The sequence below is a fragment of the Montipora foliosa genome, chromosome 9, assembly GCF_036669935.1.
Source record: "Montipora foliosa isolate CH-2021 chromosome 9, ASM3666993v2, whole genome shotgun sequence".
Classification (NCBI taxonomy): domain Eukaryota; kingdom Metazoa; phylum Cnidaria; class Anthozoa; order Scleractinia; family Acroporidae; genus Montipora; species Montipora foliosa.
In genome coordinates this window covers 4,962,126-4,984,625 of record NC_090877.1, presented here as the reverse complement: position 1 = coordinate 4,984,625, position 22,500 = coordinate 4,962,126, and the positions used below count along the sequence as shown (strand labels likewise).

At 37.8% G+C, this 22,500-nt stretch overlaps 2 protein-coding genes across 2 annotated transcripts in view; one reads left to right on the top strand and one right to left on the bottom strand.

Annotated features, from left to right (window-relative positions):
• LOC137971361 (TNFAIP3-interacting protein 3-like) overlaps positions 1-937 on the bottom strand; it is a 9,521-nt gene extending 8,584 nt beyond the window's left edge. The window contains exon 1 of the mRNA XM_068818197.1: positions 582-937. Within this exon, the coding sequence (XP_068674298.1) occupies positions 582-761 (180 nt within the window). The 5' untranslated portion in view covers positions 762-937. The remainder of the gene's footprint in view (positions 1-581) is intronic.
• A 16,461-nt stretch (positions 938-17,398) lies between these two features.
• LOC137970456 (uncharacterized) overlaps positions 17,399-22,500 on the top strand; it is a 5,994-nt gene continuing 892 nt past the window's right edge. Inside the window, exons 1-2 of the mRNA XM_068816972.1 lie at positions 17,399-17,466; positions 21,990-22,500. The exon at positions 21,990-22,500 is cut by the window's right edge and continues 892 nt beyond it. Of these exons, the coding sequence (XP_068673073.1) occupies positions 17,422-17,466; positions 21,990-22,500 (556 nt within the window). The 5' untranslated portion in view covers positions 17,399-17,421. The remainder of the gene's footprint in view (positions 17,467-21,989) is intronic.

Below are 22,500 nucleotides of genomic sequence, written 5' to 3'. Positions count from 1 at the left end.
CTTAAATCCTAGTAAACAGGACTTTTGTAGTCGTTGTTCACACTTAAGACTGTTTTAAACAGCGCTTTATGAAATTGGTGTCTGAATTATGCCGGTCACAAATTGTGATTTGCAAACATTTCCACCTTGGCATCAGTGAAGGCTATCAAATTACTTCGAAAGCATGTGATTACCATGTTTCATGAAAAGCAAGAACTCTCAAAACATAATGAAATTCAAAGCCTTTTTACCCTGCGAGCAGTTGGTTTCTCCAACGCTTCCCGATCGGGAAGCGTAGGAGAAACCAACTGCTTGCGGGTAAAGACTTTGGGAAGCTCATTGAAATGTCTGAAGGAATCGCCATGTCTTCCGATGGTACACTCCCCTGGAACCACCTTCGTGTCATAAGACCAAAATTCACTATTCTAAAGTCTACGGAGATTTTTATACAATGATAAACCACGATTTCGAAAGTCCATGAAACCCAAATTGAAGGAAAATAAAACCTCCTTTTAATTGCCTTCATATGTTAGATCGCAAGATTTTTTAAAACTCTTTGAAGGGTGGAGTTATGCAATTGTCGATCGTTCTTATTTTCATACCTCATTATCCCTCCTCCTTGCTTTTTCTCCTTCTCTCAACAGCTTTCTTATTCTACCTTGTTCTTTCTGTAACCGTAAAAGCAATAATCGTTTCTCTCCTAAAGTCTTCACCAACGAACGCCTCAATTCCAAACAATGATCGCAGTGATTTTTTTCGTTGACAACTCCCGCTCCTGCCATTTTCCAGCTACAACCTTGAAACGGTTTCGGGTTTGATTTGGCGTAGGATCTGCCTTACTGCCATTTAAGTAAACCTCAACTAAAATTCCCCAGAGCGTTCGTTGCTCTCTGGGTCACGAATCCAAAATTACTCGCACGTAATAAAGCAATATTTCCAGGAGCATCTCGAATTACATTGACGCATTGTTTCTCAAATCATGCCTGACGTCACAATCTCTGCTTGCGTCATTCAATAGTCATGCCGACATGTACCAAAACATATACACTCGATGGAAAGCGTTTCGAAATCATACTCGGTCGCACTGGAATAACTTGAGGAAATAATGATTCATAGTTTTTTTTACAAACCCGTCCAAAGCATTAACATTGGAGAAGTATTGCCCAAATCAAGTCTTGTGAACAGTTGAAGATTACGAAATTCTGTCTCAGATTCGTTTTAGCGGATGAAGCAATATTTTGAGAACAGTGGGCTAAAGTATCGCCCGTGACGCTAACACGCTCGATCGAGAAAATGCATTTTTGCAAGTGAAAAGAGGTAGGCATTATTTCCGTACTGCGAACCGTATGCTGGGTACTTTTTTACTTCAATCTTTATTTGCGGTCCGTGAAGTAATTACAGCGCTGAGACCGACGATCGACTCATTCGTATGTGACAGTCAAATTTAATGTGTCATCAATGTCAAAACGACCGTAAATTCGAAGGTTCAGACAAAAGCTTAAAAGTATTAGACTCGTCTTCACCAGAAAAGACAAATTATCCGAAGGAGACAAATCACCCAAATTATTCAACGTAATTTGTCTTCCGAGTTCGCAACACCTAATTTAAAAGTTATCCATAATAATTTTCGATAATTTTGGCTGATTGTTTTAAAATGAAGTTCATAAAAATCGGATTCTCCAGTGAGAATTCTACATGTTACCAGTCGCCAACAATATAGTAATGTGCCTTTTATATTTGAAGCACGGGTTACAGACAAAATATAGAAGTAGTCCTAACTAGACAATTTAAGCAATTGTCTCTTTATAGATACCTGAAAAATTCAGGCCGCAGGCAGCTTCAACGAGATTTATTTTGGAGACCTTATCTTTTCACCCGGACATCCCCGGGGCTGAAGGTCGGATCCGATACTTTCATTCCCCTTAGTATTATTGTCCCGGGAAATAGGTGGGCGGGGGGGAATACTCCTCCGACGATATTGGTATGAAGATCTTTATTTCACGGTTTGCACGTACACTTGTTATAAGAACGTGCAATGTTTCATTAAAAGCTGAATGTTGCCATATTTTTGTGATTAGACCCTGTTGTTACTAAATGAGAGTTGTAGGCGATGTAAGGGGTTATATTATGATAATCACTTTATTTTTAAATTACCTTCAGAACCTTGAGACTTAAAGTCTCAAGGTTATTTAGCCGAGCATGGGTGTTCTACTAATTGGGGAGACTACAAATCAAATGAAATCAGAATCAATCAATCAAATCAAATGTTGGTTTTTTGAGGAGAGGGGAAAACCGGAGGACCCGGGGAAAAACCTCTCGGAGCAGTTTCAACCCACATATTGCGTCGAATCCGGGAATTGATCCAGGGCTGCATTGGTGGAAGACGAGTGCTCTCAACACTATGCCAGCACTGCTCCCTGTTTATGTGATTTATTCCCCTCGTGCGTACTCGGGCAACGAGGGGAATAAATCATATAACCCCGAGCGGAAGGCTTATATCTGGCTTACTTTTTTATTTATTGTTCATTTTGTTCAACTTGTTTTTCCTTAACAAGTAAAGAAGGCGTCGGTGCTAACGAGGCACATGATGTTTTTTATTTGATGTTGACCAAATATTACCGACTATTCAATATTCATTTCTGTAACGCAAGGAATTTGGCATTATTCAAGTTTTCAAGTTTAAGTTCCAGTTAGTTGTTTGTAGTCTGCAGCTGCAAGCTGAGCGATGTCGAGCCATTCTCAGCCGGGAGTGTTCCGACTCAAAGCAGTTTTGGAGGCAGTATTGTGGAAATTGAGCATGATACAGCCGAAAAATTGTTGTCGGTGGATAAAAGAGCAAACAACATGGAAAAGGAAGAGTGTCCGATATCTTGAATGAACAAGAAATGATTCGTTTGCGATGCCACGGTAAACGGAGACGATGGAAACTGGAACCTTTAATTTCTGATTTGCAAGGATTCATGTGTCATTATGCAAGGGGGTTATACCAGCTTTTCAGATAGTTAATAACGGGATTATGAGATATATTCCCCCCCCCAAAAGCTCCTGTCCCTGTGACAAAACAAAGGAATTCGAACCAAAGTAAAATCGAAATTTAATAAATGGCCATTTTTATACTAGAGACGCATAATTCGTCTGGGACTGACTTGGGCAAACTTTTTCTGCGTCTTTTGAGGAGGCTCAAACCAATTTGGACAATTTCAACAAACTGTTCTGTTTGGAAGGATGCTTAACAAGATGGACTTATTAACGTGACGTAACGGGGTTCCATGGAAACAAAAGAGTTATCTTTAAAACAACAAATATAACAAAACATTAGTTAAGTGTTAACGAAAATAACAAATATAGCAAAAATAGCAAATGAAGCAAACGAAAGCAACAAGAATAACAATAAGGTATGGGGGCGCCACAAATGTAACAAAAATAATGAAAATAACAACTTTAGCGAAAATAACAAATCAAGCAAGCGATACCAGCAAGAATAGCAATTCTTCAAGGCAGACAAGGGAAGGGGGCCCCACAAATATAAGGAAAATAACAAATTTAGCGAAAAAATCAAATCAAGCAAGCGAGAGACACAAAAATAGCAATTGTTTAAGACGGACAAGGGAAGGGGGCCCACAAATACGAGATTTGTCATTTTCCTAGCCTAATATATTTTTGTATTAATAAAGTGCTCATGTAGACATGCGAACGGGAAGGGATTATGGATGTCCTATTTTACCATTCGCAATGATTCTCCGATTCTACCTTAACATACTTTAGAAATCCTTCTCCGATTTTACGTATTTCAAGTTAGAAATCATCTCTTGGAAATGACAAGTAATAAACGATTATTTGCTATTATTACAACTAAGTGTGGTTTTGCGTTGTGTTCGTTCGGGCGAGACTCTTTTTGTTGCATTTGCGGGTGTCGCTCCCTTGTTTTGTTATTCTCGTTGTTTTTGCTATAATTGTTATTTTCGGTGTTTTTGTTACATTTGTGAAGCCCCTTTCCCTTCTCAGTCTTTCAGTGATTTGTTATATTTGCCAGTGACGCTTCGTTGATTTGTTGTTATCGTTATTTTTGCTGTAATTGTTATTTTTGTTATGTTTTTCGCACAGTTGTTATATTTGTTATATTTGAACGCGATTGCGTTCATTTCTGGTGATAAACACGCTAGGATAAAACTTTTTGCAGAGTTTAAAAAAATGCTCTGGTGCAGATTCATAGCCACGTTCGCAATTGAAAAAAATTTAAGGTGGCTCGAAGCCGCTCTAGAGAATTTATTTTAAACTTTGCTGAGAGTTTCGTCTTAGACTGCTAATCACTTTTCGGCAACAAAAAATGTGGATCACCAAGTTCGTTTTTGAGATATAAGCGTTTGAACACAAAATATAGGGCGTTTTCAGATGGTTGTTTTGTTGTCATGGTTTTTTATTACGTCACATCAATATGCGCATCTTATTAAGCAATTATTGGTGTTTCATATGGTACCATAACATTACCATTAAGTGAAACAGTGTTGTAGAGTTTATCTTTCTAATAACACATTCCTTCCAAATTATTGAAACCCGTTTGAGCCACCTTAAGTTCGTTTGGTATAAAGACGAGCATAAGACGCACAACCATTCTTTATAAACTATCCACTTTAGAAGAAGCCAGAGGCAATATTCGTCATGGAATACGTATTGTGCTTGTCTTTATACCAGGCGAAATTAACAGACGCAGAAAAAATGTTTGCCTAAGTTCGTCCCAGACGGATTATGCGTCTTACTTTACACTAACTACATGGATAACATGAGAGACGCATAATTCGTCTGGAAAAATAACTATGATTCTCTAGTATAAATACGGTCAATAAGAATGACGACATTTTAAATGACAATAAACATGTTCTCAAGCGTCACTTGTTTATATATACGGTATCTTTTAGATTACGAGTCTCGGACTAGGGCCCGGGCCCCGACCGTGTTTTGGCTCCACTGATCTTTATTTTACGGCCTGATTTTGTTGGCTTTGCTTGATCTTGTTGAGTTTAATTTTCAATAGCAACATTAATTCATCTGATTCATTGGCCATGTACCAAGAACGGAAGCTGTATCAGCGATATTTGCCGCCTATTCCTTGTGCCCGAGGAAAAAAGCACCCTCTGATCTCTTTTTAGATCAGTCATTTGTTCAGAAATATCGAGTTGAGAGACGCCATTTGGCGAGAAGAATGTGAGACACGTTGTTCTCGTCAGAATAGCCTTCTCACAGGCTTCCAGTAAGCAAAACATATCACTCCTCCTCAGTTAACGATACATCATTGTTTTGCTGTTAATTTTGGTCAATGTGTTGGAGAGTTTAACCTTGGATAACGACGTTCTTCGTTCGGTGAATGATGATGAAGATTGCTTATTCCGTCCACCCCGGAACCATCAATAAAATGTTGGGTTGCAATCAGTAGCAAATAACAATTGTTTAATTCCAACATTTCCAGATATATTCTCGCATTTTCGTTATGTCGCTCATAATAGACAAATCGCTTTTTCACCTCACTTCACTGCCTTCAGTTGATATTCCTTTCAATATCAGAGAGTGAAATTTCTAAAATTTCTTTTTCCAACCGAAAAATCGGTTTTGTTAGGCATTAGTTTCAGACCTTTCTCTGCCGGAACGTTTCGATTATTCATTTATTTCGGGCTTCTAGCACTTCAGTATTCTGTTTCCTATCAGTAACATCATAAAAAAATTATTTTAACAATCGTGCATTGACAAGAAGTGAAAATGAAGCGACAAAGTATGTTGTTTTCAGTGGACTATTGATTGACGAAGCTCCAACCGGATCTTAGTACTCCTTTCATTTTAAACTGAAAACTGCACGATAAGTTAACCATTGCTTATTTTGAAGCTCAATCATTTTGAGAGGGCGACTTAATTCGCAAATTTATCTGCGGCTTGGATGGTTTTTATCCTAAAGCAAATTCACTCCCGCACATTCCGTTCGTTTTCATGCCTCTTTCCTAAGGGCGCGGTCGATTGATCCTATTCCGGAATAAGAATATGTGGGGTGATGATTAAAATGGTATGTCTGGCACGTTTCGAAGCAGCAAGGATAAGAAAAATATGTTTAAAATAGCATTTTAGCAGGTGTTTGGCAATTTTAATGTGAATCTCCGAAAAAAACAAAGGATTTTAAACTAATATTCCATGTATTCCTATTCCGGAATACGGTCAATCGAACGCACCTTAAGTCTCATGCTCGAGTAAAGAAGAATGGTGTGTTTTTGCATACAAAATCAATGCAATCGAGTCTCAATCTTAGCCAATAGTTACAACATTTTTTGACCAACCTGCAAAATTTTGAACACAATGTTTTTATCCCTGAGTAATTAAGGGCGTGTTCGATTGACTGTATTCCGGAATAGGAATACATGGAATAGAAGTTAGAAATCCTTCGTTTTTGCGGAGATTCACATAGATATTGTCAAACATCTGCTAAAATGCTTTTTTAAACATAGCTTTATTATCCTTGTTGCTGCAAACGCCACACATGGTATTTTAAATCATCACTCCACGTATTCTTATTTCGGAATAGGGTCAATCGAACGCACCGCACCCTAAGGGTGCGTTCGATTGACCATAATCCGGAATAGGAATACATGGAATATAAGTTAGAAATCCCTTGTTTTTACGGAGATTCATATTAAAATTCTCAAACGTCTGCTAAATTGCTATTTTAAACATATTTTTATTATCCTTGCTGCTTCGAAACGCGTCAAACATACCGTTTTAATCATCATTCCACGTATTCTTATTCCGGAATAGGGTCAATCGAACGCGCCCTTTAAAGGTACCTTTGAAATCTGGAGCCGTCGATTAAGACTTAAGTTAATAAAGAATGTAACATTTCGTTGCACAGAAACACAGAAGGCTGCTAAGCGAAAGCTTGAGATGGTGTTTTTAATCACAAATAGAATTTCTAACAAATTTATATATAAACTGGCTGACATATTTTTTTCCCGAGCAGATGTTATTAATTTGCTTATTCCAAATCTCGTCTTCCTGAGGAATACGATGACTTCATTCCTCCTTATTTCACGTTTTTTTATTTTTAGTTTTTGCTCTTAACGGGGACAATTTATGTTCAAGTTCACTGCAAGTTCTCGATGTTTTGTCGTCTGCCTTTCGTAAGGTATTCGTCGATTTGTGGGGGTAACGTCTCAATATGAGGGAAATTAAAAAATCAAAAGGAATTTTACATTTGAAGGTTAGATTTTTTTCCTCAAAAGTGTAGCATCCCGCACAGAAAGGTTTGCAATATTTTCGGATGTGAAAAAAAAGATATGTCTAACAATTAATTAAGGGCCCGAGGCATTCGGGCCTGTTAAAGGCCCGAAGATTCATCCTTAACAAAAAGGCTTTGCAGCATGAAACCTAGACGATGATTATGTCATGTTGCAAAAGATCAGCTGTGTAGAGTGAGCTGACTTTTACATTAACCTCGCTCCGTTTTTGGAGCTAATTGTTTCGGAACGAACCAAGGCCGGGTAGAATTATGTGTGGCTGACTCTTTAATTTCTTCGCGATCTAAGATTCACAAGTTGGAGAGAATATCAGGCTAATTGATGGCGTCATAAAGTTTGCAGCGACTAAAAATATTTCAGGTTTACTACTCTTTTTAGATTTTGACACAGTGGACTGGACCTTTCTTCACAAAACGCTTCAACATTTCAATTTTGGCCCTTCTTTGGTGAACTGCATTAATACCTTTTACAATAACTCTGAAAGCTGTGTCTTAAACAATGGCTGGTCTTCAAATTTCTTTAAACTAGAAAGAGGAGTCAGGCAGGGATGTCCCTTATCACCTTATCTTTTTATCCTTTGCGTAGAGATTTTAGCTGAAAAAGTAAGGACCTGTCAAAACATAGAAGGAATTAAGGTTTTTGGACAAGAAATCAAAATCAGCCAATATGCGGATGATACTACTCTTATCTTAGATGGTTCAAATGAAGCCTTCGCGTCCTCTTTGCAGGTTCTGGATGATTTCAGGAAAATTTCAGGTTTAAAATTAAATGACAAGAAAACAGAGGTCCTCTGGATAGGAGCTAACAAAGGGAGTGGGGTCATTCTCTGTCCAGAAAAAGACTTTAAATGGGCTAACAAAAAAGTAAAAGCTTTAGGTGTCTGGTTTTCAACAAACCCGGAAGACGCCACGGGTGTAAACATTTCTGAAAAGCAGGTGAAAATAACCAACTGCCTAAGCTGTTGGGAAAACCGACGACTAAGCTTAATGAGGAAAATAACTGTTTTAAAGAGCCTGATTGCCTCTCAAATTGTTTATATCCTGTCGACCTTGCCAACAGAGCACTATATTTTAAATGAAATTAATAAAGCTTTCTTCAATTTTTTATGGAATGGAAAGGGCGACAAGATTAAACGGGACATAATGATAGGGGACTACTCTTAAGGAGGCCTAAGAATGATAGACATACAATCTTTTAACAAAGCACTTAAAACCCTGTGGGTCATTAAATATCTTGATGAGTCAAACTTAGGTAAATGGAAACTTTTTTTTGACAACGAGTTAAAAAATTACGGTGGTACTGCTGTTTTCAAAGGCAATCTTAAAAAAGAAGATTTTCCCAAAATTAAAGTATTATCGGATGTCTTTATAAAAGAAATTTTGCAAGTTGGGTCTGAGACCAGTTATGAAGATAACCTAAATTCTATTGAACACTCTCTCTCAATGAGCTTGTGGCATAATTCTCTAATAAGAATTGAAAACAGGCCAGTGTACTATAAAGTATGGTATGTTAAAGGTATTTCAAAGGTTTCACATCTAAATGCAAATTTTATGAACTCACTGAACGATACAGCGTTAAAACAAACTTTCTCAGTTTCAATGGTTTGATTTCTTCTTTAAAATCTCTCAGGGAGAGATATGAAGTTAGTGTGCATATTAGGGACAGCAATTATCAAAGCTTCGTTGAAACTTTATTAAAGGCCAAAAAGCCTAATAGAATAGAATACAACTTGAATAGTATACAAGAATAGTATACAACTAGTATACAAGAATAGTATACAAGAATAGAATAGTATACAACTTGAAAAACTGATTCCTGTGAAACAACAACGCCCAGCTCAAAGTCAAGAAAAATGGGTGCTGGACAAACACAAAATATACAAATATACCTCTACTTCCTACTTGCCAGATATTTTATATGGATCTATAAGACACAAGGTAAAGCTCCTAAGCTTGAAAATTTCCTTTGCTTTTCGACTCTCTCCATTTAGTTTGGCCCTCCTATGAGACGCACCATCATCAACTTGAAAGCAGTGTAATCTTATTCTTATTTCCTTTTTTTTTTCGTATTGGTATGTCTGGCCTGTTTTTCTGTTTTTATATATGAACATTTTCATGTATTGTTTTTGTTTGTTTATTTGCCTTTTTTCTTTCCTCTAAATGTATTTAATTAAAGATGTTTTCGTTGTACAAGTAGCGTTAGTGCTGTAAGACCCATGGCGGTATTAATTAACTTTATTGTAAGCAACGTTTCTACTGTAATGTCTACATATAATGTCATATTGTAATAAAGGTTTGTGTATTAATAATAATAAAAAATAAAAAAATAAAAAAATAAAAAGTTTGTTTAGGCTGGGATGTTGAAATTTATGTGCATAAACTTCCGCAGGAAAACCTAACAATTATAGTCTTTAAAATGACGTCAGTGGGGTCTCAGTCTGAGCACATCTTTCGTTTCGAACTTTCTGTTTACCAATCTGCGTATACAAAATCAGTTTGGTAATCAGATTACGCTGAAAAAATATGGGTGAGAACATAGCAAGAAATTATTTGATCGTCGCCAGAGATTTTTGTCTTTTTGAGAAACAGCGCAAAAAAACGTCTCTCTACTCATAGCATCTGCCATCTTTTGCAATTATGACTCAACAAGGCGGTAAAGCGGGCGGCATCGACAACATAGTGGCCGAGGTCTTAAAGGCAGACCCAGAAAAGTCATTCCAGAAGTTACATCAACCACATTTGGGAGGAGGAGGAGGAGATTCCAAATCAGTGGTTAAAAGGGTTAATTGGAGCTACCCGTTCTGACTTGGACAAATTACAGAGAACAATGAACTCTGCTGCACGACTGATTACAGGAATTAAGAAATATGAACATATATCTGATGCACTACGTAATCTACACTGGTTACCCATCGAGTGTAGAATTAAATTTAAGATTTTGTTAACGGTATACAAGTCCTTGAATTGTCTGGCACCGGATTACTTATCTGCACTTATAGATGTTCGTCGACCTACCCGCTCTCTTCGATCGTCTGACAAGTTACTGCTTAATGTTCCAAAGATAAATACAGTTACTTATGGCCAACTTGCCTTCTCCTACGTAGCTGCAACACTCTGGAACTCTATACCGGACAATATTAGAAACTCTGTAACAGTTGAAATATTTAAAACCAGACTCAAAACATTTCTTTTTAAAGAAGCATATAATTCATCTAATTGAACTTTTCTTTAAATTATGATTTACTTCTTTATAATATGTATATATGTATATAATATTTTTGTAAACACATCGAGATTTTTAGATGCGTAATAAGCAAGTACATTATTATTATTATTATTATTATTATTATTATTATTATTATTATTATTATTATTAATCGTGAAGATCCCCAAAAAGGTGACTTGAAGGATTGTAGTAATTGGAGAGGCATAACACTTCTTATAGTTGCAAGCAAAGTACTCGACCAAGCTTAGACCAGAACACGCAGGGTTCCGTAAGGGGAGAATTACCAACGAACAGATGTTCATACTGCGTAATATTATCGAGCAAGCATACAAATGGCAAGCGCCCTTGATAGTCAATTTCATAGACTTCGAGAAAGCATTCTGTTCACTCCATAGAGATAGTCTTTGGGACATTATGCAATCATACGGCATTCCAGAAAAATTGATTAAGATCATCAGACTCCTTTACCAGAGTGCAGAATGTGCCGTTCTCGATAATGGGCAAACATCAGGTTGATTCAAGGTTCGAACAGGAGTCAAGCAAGGTTTTATAATGTCCGGGATCCTCTTTTTATTAGCAATCGAGTGGGTCATGCGCCAAACAACTGATCAACCTAATTAAAACCGGAATAAGGTGGAGGCTGATGGAGCAATTGGAAAATCTTGACTTTGCAGACGTTATCGCTCTCGTCTCCAGAACCATAAATCGAGGTCCCATGATTTACGAGTCAAATGGTCAATGAGTCAATGAGTCATGAGTCGTGAGTGAGTCAATGAGACTCACAGTCAATATAGCAATAATTTATTGATTAAGCATAAGCCCTCAGTCGCAGTCATTAGGCTTAGGCCTAAGCCTTAGCTTTCATTTTATGGGTTAGGGTAACTGCACTAAATCATTGACTCATTGACTCATGAAACATCACTCATTGACTCATTGATTCATTGACTCATAAATACTTGATACTCCCATAAATCAGATGCAGAGGAAAACAAGTAAGCTTGTAGATACAGCTAGCAAAATTGGGCTACGAATCAACCGGAAGAACTGCAGAGGAAGGAGAAGATCAAATGTCCCGATGGCGAAAAGATCAAGGAAGTGGAAGACTTTGTATACCTGGGTGCAATAGTGAGTAACGAAGGTGATGCAGATAAGGATATGAGCAACAGATTGGGAGAGGCGAAGGCGAAGGTTTCATTTGGCAAGCTGAGAAAGATCTGGAGCTCGATGCAGTACAGTAGAAAAGTTAGTCAAACCAGTACTGTGTGTACGGATGTGGGACCTGGAAGATTAACGTTGCGGACATTGAAAGACTAGATTCATTCCAATTTAAGTACCCCAAGAGGATCATTTTTTTTTAATCTTCATTTAAACACGGAAAATCATCAGTTAAGCTTAAGTTAAAAACTAAAACTAATTACAACTGCTTTACATGATTGCCGTGTGGGAATCCGATATATCAGCTACCTTCTTGATATTTCGCTTAAAATGCTCAACGGATGCAGCATTTTTTAAGTTTTTGGGCAAGTTATTCAATAGCATGGCCCCGCTGTAAGAGAAGCTTCGTTTCAAATAATTGGTGCTTGGTTTGGACAGGGTCAGCCTTCCTTCAGAGTTTCTTAAGTTGTAAGCAGAGTGACTCTGAGAGAAAAGACTTTGTAGATAATCCGGAGCAAGGTCATTCATGGTTTTATACATCATTAAGGCTTTTTGTTTCTTTCGGCGAAAAGATAGCCTCTCCCAGCTGAGGGTGGAAAGAATGTGGTTTGAGCTCGCATCAAAGGGTGATTTAGTAATAACTCTGGCTGCGCGATTCTGTAATTTTTGGAGCTTATCACTCAAGTAACCACTCAAACAGTCCCAGACGGGGCTGCAGTAATCAAAATGAGGCATAATTAAGGTGTTATAAATTAGAATTGCAGTTTCTTTGGATATAAACGGCCGCACACGTTTTAGGGCGCCTATAGCTGAAGAGACTTTCTTGCAAATCTCTTCAACGTGTTTACCCCAAGAGAGGTGAGCATCTATGGTAAGACCCAAGGATTTGGTATGAACGACTCTCTTGATAATTTGGTCATCAATTCTGATTACTACATCGTCACATTGGGCAGATAGCCTTTGTCTTGATCCAATAATCATTAGCTCAGTTTTAGCAACATTTAGACTGAGCTTGTTAGCTTTCAGCCAACTGCTAAGGTTATTTAATTCAGGGGTTAGAGCTAGCTTAAGTTCTGTTAACGTTTTAGCAGATAACGTAAGGTGGGTGTCATCGGCAAACATTCTTGGTACGGCGCTCCGCAGGGAGTTGGGAAGATCATTAATGTAAATTAAAAATAGCAAAGGACCCAATATGCACGCCGCAACTGAGTGTGCGAGCAGATGATATGTCATGGGGATATATTGGCCATTTATTGTATTCACTTGAAGAACTTGAAATCAAATCTTCGCATTACTGACGCACAAGTCGTTTACATATGTCCGATCACATTGCATCAACTTCCACCCAATCCGCCTACGTCAACAGGAAGCTTATTGTTTTTCTGGAAGCCACAAACTGAGTGTGATATCCTGTTAAATTATACCTGTGTTTTTTCTAAGTACGCATTTGAATAAGGTCCCTGTTTTCTGGATTTGTTCATTACTATTGTTTCTTTAAGTGAGCTTTTTGGGGGTAGCAGCTACCACATCGCTTTCAATCCGTGTAAATGGTGATCACAGCCAAAAATCTCTGCTCCGCTTATCAGAGCGAATCTTTCCCCCATTTGATGCTTTTCTAACTGCAACCTATATCAGGCTGGATTTCTTCCTCGAGCTTCTTCCACTCTTTATTTTCGTACTTAACTCTGAGAATCATTGCAACTTTCAAATCTTCATGATACACTACCGACTTACGAGGAATGACTTTGTTACTCTCTGGCATTGTCACCACGAAAGAAAACACTGCAAGCGCGCGAATTAGAATGAGATTTGACGCGGATGCGATCTATTAGAAAATTCAACTGATGCAAGATATCGAGAAAATTCATTGCCGTATAGTTTTCTCAGGATTATTTTAAAAGCTTTAAGTCCTTGCACAGAAAAGAAAAATTTGACCAACTGAAACCCAACTGAAATGTACTGTTGTCCTACTAAAGCTAGTTGGCTGTAAACAAAACGTGAAAGGGTTGAAATCATGGCAATGCTCAGAAGAGGACACAGGCCTAAGATTCCAGTATCTCAGCGACGATCAGGCTGGCTGCAAAGAGTATTAGACTACGAATCAGGCTCTTTTTGGGATCCGTTTTTGAATGGCGCACTGTCGAAAAGAAAGGGTCTAGGGCGAGCATATTTGCTTTCGAGAACATCATGTCCAAGTTCGCGTCATTGTAACACTTTGACATTATTATGTGCCAGTTAACCAAGGATGAAGCTGGTATGAATGGTGCTAAATCCCGTCGAAATCGTACTGATGCTCTCCACAATACCCTAAGTTTGCTTTTTTCCCGTCGTTACTTTGAGGGATGACAAAGAAATATATTCGACATCTACATGCTCCAGTGCTCGGCTAAGTCCCCTTTGGGCATCACAGACAAACCCACCCAAATTTTGCATGAGAATTCAGGTCAGACCATCACACCGAAAACTACATGCCTTGCTCTTTTCGAATAGTGTGTGGGGTTTTTAAACAAAGGTTTAATAGACGGGGCCTACGATTTATAGTTCTTATCTGTCATTTGCAGATATCATTACAAAGGCAGCACGTTATTTTGAGGGTCGGCCCTGTCGGAGTTAAACTCACGACCTTCCGCGCCGTAGTCCAGCATGTAAACGCACGCACGAGTGTGCGGTTTTGTGGTATTTTCGTTCCGAGATATCCAGTGCCTAATTACAGGGCCTTAAGGGGGCTCGGCGGCTTTTACCCTTCGTACTAATGGCTTCAAAATTCCTTGACTGAGATCGAAATCTGTCTCACAAACTAATTGGCGGCTACAGAAACAGTCAGCAAAGCTGAGAAACTGGTCTCAGAGGTATGGTGGACAGAATGAAAAATAAATCTTGCGAGTGAGTATGTGCTTTTCAGTGGAAATTGCATAGTGCTTCCTTCTCAAGCAATATTTAAGTGTAATTACATTGTTTACCTGCTCGTTTCCTCCAGATTTAGTTTTCTTCATGGCCAAGAATGGTTCCAAACTAAAAATGTACGATGTTCACTGATGCGTTAATCTTTATAGCTGCTCTCAGGAATTTGATACCTTGATCATCTACCAGTGACTACAAATAGCTCACAGGGACTTCCGAAGGATATCGTAAGAACTGTTGCATCTACGTGACCGCCACATTAAAAAAAAAACCTTCTTGACGTCTGTCTGACCCCACTTCCGCTCTCGAACGGTTTCCAGTCGATTTTCCATTGGAACCGCTTTTAAAATCGTTAAAAAAGGCTGGTAATCGAGCCTAACTCTTTCTCCGCCTTGAGGCTCCACCACGTTACCTTTACCTTGGTCTCGCTTTCCCCGTTCCCTGGGAGCAACAATGGGAACAACATAAACATTGTTGCAATGTTTCAGAGAAAAACATCGTTCATTTATTGATTTACAATTAAACTGGAATCCTATTTACAAGAACCGCAAAGAACGTAACTGGTTTCTGGTAATTTGCCTTAAACGATGCTTTTTTTTCGTGATATTAACAACAACAACAACAACAACAATTTATTTATTTACAGAATGAATGGTATAAAGGGCTTGTCCCGCCGCAAATAGCCAAAAAGCTACAATACTCGTCACAAATCGTTGAAACAGACACCGCTTCTCTCGAATTTTCTGGAAAAATCCTGAGATTTCTACTTCACACTGTTTTCCCAAGTGAAATGTTCTTTCTCCCTCCCCAATGTTGAGCCACGCGTGTTTTGAAGCACTGAGAGCACTGTGATCCCCAAATCAACATTGGGGAAGGGGAAACAGACACAAGTGTTTCAAGATTTTTGACGAGTAATGTAGTTAGTCAAGGCAGGACTAAAAGAGCACAATAAATTCCAAACATACTGGAAAAACTTAACTTTACATAATAATGCAGATTTAAATAAGGCTATGCAACAAAATAAATTACATAAATTACATGTAATTTTTATCAGCATTAATATTACAATTGAAAAGAGTTGAAGAGGGAAAATGATAATCAGATCATGCTAGCACTGAGGAGAGAAGGATATGGATGATCAGTTTTTCATTTGGTCAATTATCGTTTCCACTATAATATAGGAGTCTACAGTTTCAAGTATATCAAATAACATTCCTTTTAGGGATTCTTCAAGAGATTTTTTTGCACTTTTTTATAGAGTTGCAGGTATCCCGTTACACATTTTGACCCAAAACACGAGAAAGCATTTCAGCGCATCACGGTGGGTGATATTAATTTTTTAATGCGAGATTCCTTTGTATAAAGATGATCAGAGGTAGAGGAACGCGTCAGTTTATAGGAATGACCACTAGAAATTCGAGAAAACAGATTCAAAGTATTTCTTGGGGTAGTGTTTTCGTTTATATCAAACATAAGGTTGCCAACGGATTCATAATACAAGAATTGTATTGGTAATATTTTTGCTTTAACGAAAAATGGTATAGCATGGTCGTTTGTTTCAGCAAAATATATTAGCCGCAATGCGCACTTTTGAAGGACAAGAATTTGATCAAGGAAGGTTTTACATCCATTGCCCCAAAAAAGAAGTTATGTAAGGTACGATTAGTGACTGATAAATATTTAGAAGCAAGCAAGAAGGAACAACATGCCGTAACCTTGCGATTACCCCAATTGACCGAATGCAAAAATGGACGCCAACAAATTATTCTTTTGTCTTTGCGTTAATTAGCCTAACTAGCCTCGTTTTAAAGCCCAAATTCTTTAAATTTTACGCGTGTGAACGAGGCTAGTTAGGCTAATTAACACAAAGACAAAAGAGTAATTTGTTGGCGGCCATTTTTGCATCAATTAACAAACCACGATATTTAGTGCAATTTTTACGTTCAAGAGAAAACTTTTTGTTGTTTTCATTGTATAAAATATTGATCTGAGGGGATATAATTGAGCTTTTTTTTGGTGAGGGCGAAAAAATGACATAGTTTGATTGTTTAATATTCAAAGTAAGCTTGTTAGAAAAGCCTGGTAAATAAATTGTGTAATCCTTCATTAAGTATAAATTCTAGTGACTTTAAGTCTTTATGAAGAAAAAGAACATTAGTGTCATCTGCAAAAAGAAAGAATTGGAGTTTATTCCAGCATTTTTGAATGTCATTTACATAGAGCAGAAAGAGAAGTGTACCCAGAACAGAGCCTTGGGGTACATCACAATTTACATTTAATCTGTTAGATACTGAAACAGTTAATTACGATAGTTTGTGTACGAATGATAATTCCGCGGAAACCACGATAATTTAATATATCGAGTAATATGTTGTGATTAACAGTATCGAAGGCTTTTTTAAAATCAATAAAAACTCCACAAAAACAAATGTTTTTGTCCATATTGATTTGAATAGATTTCACTATATCGAGAATAGCCTTCTGAGTTGAGTCAGCTTGATGGAAACCATATTGAGATGAATGTAATAAATCATGTTTCTCAATAAAATCTTTAGCCTGAATTTCAGCCGCCTCCTCTGCTCGATAATTTCAATCGAGTGACTTAGTAACTAAGCGAGCGGAGGAGGCGGCTGAAATTCCGGCTATAAAATCTTTCATTCTATTATACACAATTTTTTCATATATATTGTTTACATTTTGGCTGAAAAAGTTGCAATAACTCGTTCGTTCATTATATGACTAGCTCGGTGAGCGAGCAAAATGAACCAAATCCAGCGCTGTGATTGGCTACCCGCGGGAGTACTCGCTTGGTCCCGCAAAATCAATGATCATTTTTCGGTGTTTTATTGCATATAATAAATCTTTTATTGACCAAGCTTGTTCGGTCAAGATGGCTGGATATTGGCCTCGTTCCATAAACACGCAAAAAGAGAACTTGGCCAATATCCAGCTATCTTGATCTCACGCTTGGTCATTAGGGACCTTAAGATCTACGACGGCGACGTCGACGATAACGTCACCTCAAAATAGAACTTTGCTCTTTTATAAGTCTTTCGCGATTATTCCATCTCGTACACGTCGTACAATGTGGGCGAAGTATCCCAAAAATAAATTGGTACAAGCGGTTTCAGACTGAAAACAGAGAATGAAAGATTATTCTCTGTTGCATGCTCACGTTGTCGTCAAAACCTAAAATTTAGTGATTTCACGTCGTCGTCATGCAGAGAACCGCAAAAATATGAGCTAAAATGCGTGCAGCACGATTATTTATGCTCTTTTAACCAATGATATCATTGTTTTGTGGCGTTTTCGTCGACGTCGTCGTCGTAGATCTTAAGCTCCCTAACAAAGCCCCATTTACACGAGCAATTTTTCCTTGACAAGTCCACTTGTCAAGGAAAACTTGCCAACTGTACACACTAACAAGTTTTCCTTGACAAGTTTTCCTTGGTAGTGTAAATGAAAAATATGACAAGTTTTCCTTGTCACATTTTCCTTGTTGTCCATCTACACGAGCAAATTTAGACTTGACAATTTTTCCTTGTCAAGGACAAGCTAGCACGCCAGATTTTCCTTGACAAGGAAAATTTGTCCACTATTCCCCATCTACACGAGCAATTTTTCCTTGTCAACGAAAACTTGTCAAGGAAAAATTGCTCGTGTAAATGGGGCTTAACTCCTATTTCTTACTCAAACGCGCGAGACTACATAGTTTATTTCGATAGTATTTATACATGTCAAGGTCCCCAATTAGGTACAGTCTGTTTTTTACTTTAATTGAAGCTCTTATCCCCTTCGTAATCCATGGCTTTGAGAGCCGTTTTATCAGGGGCACCCAACGAGATTATAGTTCAAAACCACTTAAACATAGCATTGTCAAACGTATTCTAGTATTTAATAGGTAGATATAGTCATATTTTTATCCTCTAAAGATGTGTCATCTGTTCGGATTTCCTAGCTGAAAGTCTAGTGATCCGAAAATTATAGGGATCAAATCCTACCTTTTCGAAAATTTCAGCCACAAAAAGGGCTGCCGAAAATTCTAGGTGACTTTTTTAGGGTAAAAACCCATTAAAAATGTGCAATTATACCATATTTAAGATGTTCGAAAATCCTAGGACAGGAGGCAAGCACGAAATTTTACAACAAATGTTTCGAAAATTCTAGATCTCAAATCGCCTTCCGAACAGATATTTTCCGAAAATTGACGTTGGGTGCCTCTGTTTTATCCTACGTATACGTTGAGAAAGGGTTTTAATCGGTGCATGCTTACTTACCATGTTATTAAAGTTTTATAGAATGTAGAAAACAACTCGTCTATATTGTTTGCTCGTGTTTTGAGGATATAATTCCAGTCGATCTGAGGGAAGTCTGAATTAAAACTATCAGAATTAAAATGTGATAACGTAAGAACTGTTGCATCTACGTCACCGCCACATTTCAAAAAAAAATCTTCTTGACTTCTGTCTGACCCCACTTCCGCTCTCGAACGGTTTCCAGTCGTTTTTCCATTGGAACCGCTTTTAAAATCGTTAAAAAAGGCTGGTAATTGAGCCTAACTCTTTCTCTGCCTTGAGGCTCCACCACGTTACCTTTACCTTGGTCTCGCGTCCCCGTTCCCTGGGAGCAACAATGGGAACAACATAAACAATGTTGCAATGTTTCAGAGAAAAACATCGTTCATTTATTGATTTACAATTAAACTGGAATCCTATTCACAAGAACCGCAAAGAACGTAACTGGTTTCTGGTAATTTGCCTTAAACGATGCTTTTTTTTCGTGATATTAACAACAACAACAACAACAATTTATTTATTTACAGAATGAATGGTATAAAGGGCTTGTCCCGCCGCAAATAGCCAAAAAGCTACAATACTCGTCACAAATCGTTGAAACAGACACCGCTTCTCTCGAATTTTCTGGAAAAATCCTGAGATTTCTACTTCACACTGTTTTCCCAAGTGAAATGTTCTTTCTCCCTCCCCAATGTTGAGCCACGCGTGTTTTGAAGCACTGAGAGCACTGTGATCCCCAAATCAACATTGGGGAAGGGGAAACAGACACAAGTGTTTCAAGATTTTTGACGAGTAATGTAGTTAGTCAAGGCAGGACTAAAAGAGCACAATAAATTCCAAACATACTGGAAAAACTTAACTTTACATAATAATGCAGATTTAAATAAGGCTATGCAACAAAATAAATTACATAAATTACATGTAATTTTTATCAGCATTAATATTACAATTGAAAAGAGTTGAAGAGGGAAAATGAGAATCAGATCATGCTAGCACTGAAGAGAGAAGGATATGGATGATCAGTTTTTCATTTGGTCAATTATCGTTTCCACTATAATATAGGAGTCTACAGTTTCAAGTATATCAAATAACATTCCTTTTAGGGATTCTTCAAGAGATTTTTTTGCACTTTTTTATAGAGTTGCAGGTATCCCCTTTCAAATTTTGACCCAAAACGCGAGAAAGCATTTCCGCGCATCACGGTGGGTGGTATTAATTTTTTAATGCGAGATTCCTTTGTATAAAAATGATTAGAGGTAGAGGAACGCGTCAGTTTATAGGAATGAACACTAGAAATTCGAGAAAACAGATTCAAAGTATTTCTTGGGGCAGTGTTTTCGTTTATATCAAACATAAGGTTGCCAACGGATTCATAATACAAGAATTGTACTGGTCAGGAGCCCATCTGGAGCGTGCAACTTCCATACAGCGTCTGTGAAACGGCGTTTTCACAAGTAGGTTTATTTTTAGACTAGCCCTTCCCGCGAATTAGGTCAAAAAACAACGGCAGTTCCGGTTCGGTGACCCTATGACGTCAGCTTAATTTCTTGTAATTGGTCATCGGGCTCCTGTGGGAGTCTAATTTAGATGGGCTCCTGACTGGTAATATTTTTGCTTTAACGAAAAATGGTATAGCATGGTCGTTTGTTTCAGCAAAATATATTAGCCGCAATGCGCGGTTTTGAAGGACAAAAATTTGATCAAGGAAGGTTTTACATCCATTGCCCCAAAAATAAGACCATAAGTTATGTCAGGCTCCTGGTTATGTAAGGTACGATTAGTGACTGATAAATATTCAGAAGCGAGCAAGAAGGAACAATATGCCGTAACCTTGCGATTACCCCAATTGACCGAATGCAAAAATGGACGCCAACAAATTATTCTTTTTCTTTGCGTTAATTAGCCTAACTAGCCTCGTTTTAAGGCCCAAATTCTTTCAATTTTACGCGTGTGAACGAGGCTAGTTAGGCTAATTAACACAAAGACAAAAGAGTAATTTGTTGGCGGCCACTTTTGCATTCGGTCAATTGTCGTACTTAATTTCGTTGCAACAGAATTCATATGTGTCGTAAACAAATTTTCATCAATTAACAAACCAAGATATTTAGTGCAATTTTTACGTTCAAGAGAAAACTTTTTGTTGTTTTCATTGTCCAAAATATTGATCTGAGGGTGATAGTTGAGCTTTTTTTTGGAGAGGACGAAAAAATGACATAGTTTGATTTTTTAATATTCAAAGTAAGCTTGTTAGAAAAGCCAGGTAAATAAATTGTGTAATCCTTCATTTAGTATAAATTCTAGTGACTTTAAGTCTTTATGAGCAAAAAGAACATTAGTGTCATCTGCAAAAAGAAAGAATTGGAGTTTATTCCAGCATTTTTGAATGTCATTTACATAGAGCAGGAAGAGAAGTGGACCCAGAACAGAGCCTTGGGGTACATCACAATTATAATCTGTTAGATACTGAAACAGTTAATTACGATAGTTTGTGTACGAATGATAATTCCGCGGAAACCACGATAATTTAATATATCGAGTAATATGTTGTGATTAACAGTATCGAAGGCTTTTTTAAAATTAATAAAAACTCCACAAAAACAAATGTTTTTGTCCATATTGATTTGAATAGATTTCACTATATGGAGAATAGCCTTCTGAGTTGAGTCAGCTTGATGGAAACCATATTGAGATGAATGTAATAAATCATGTTTCTCAATAAAATCTTTAGCCTGAATTTCAGCCGCCTCCTCTGCTCGATAATTTCACTCGAGTGACTTAGTAACTAAGCGAGCGGAGGAGGCGGCTGAAATTCCGGCTATTTAATCTTTCATTCTATTATACACAATTTTTTCATATTGTTTACATTTTGGCTGAAAAAGTTGCAATAACTCGTTCATTATACGACTAGCTCCGTGAGCGAGCAAAATGAACCAAATCCAGCGCTGTGATTGGCTACCCGCGGGAGTACTCGCTTGGTCCCGCAAGATCAATGATCATTTTTTGGTGTTTTATCCCATATAATAAATCTTTTATTGACCAAGCTTGTTCGGTCAAGATGGCTGGATATTGGCCTCGTTCCATAAACACGCAAAAAAAGAACTTGGCCAATATCCAGCCATCTTGATCTCACGCTTGGTCAATAACTCCTATTTCTTACTCAAACGCGCGAGACTACATAGTCCACATAGTCCACGCGAGACTACATAGTCTACTGGATTTTAGCCACATCCGCTCCTCGATTGAAGCAAAAAGGGCGAAGATTAAAGATCGGTTGTCTTCAAAACTTGAACGGAAATTCAATAATTTGAAGCGCAGATATTGTATACCACAGGTTTCGAATTTGAGCTATGACAGTGTGATCTTCAATTATTCGCATCGGGCTTTGACAGAGGCTGAAAAAATGGTTTTGGCAAGGGGCTTGCGTTTCTGTCTCCCACCGAAAGCTGTTGACGGAGTAATCGTAAAATGCGCTTTTGAAATGCTCTACCGTGATCTTATTGGTTTGGGTCATTCATTAACAAGTGAGGACGAAGACAGATTGAAATGTCAACTCAAAAATGCTTCTTACAGTTACATCTACTCTTATGATTATTCTAAAGAAAAGCGAATTCTAACTAAGGAAGAATGGATGGCTCTTAACGATTTGCGAAATGATACTTCTATTACTGTTACTA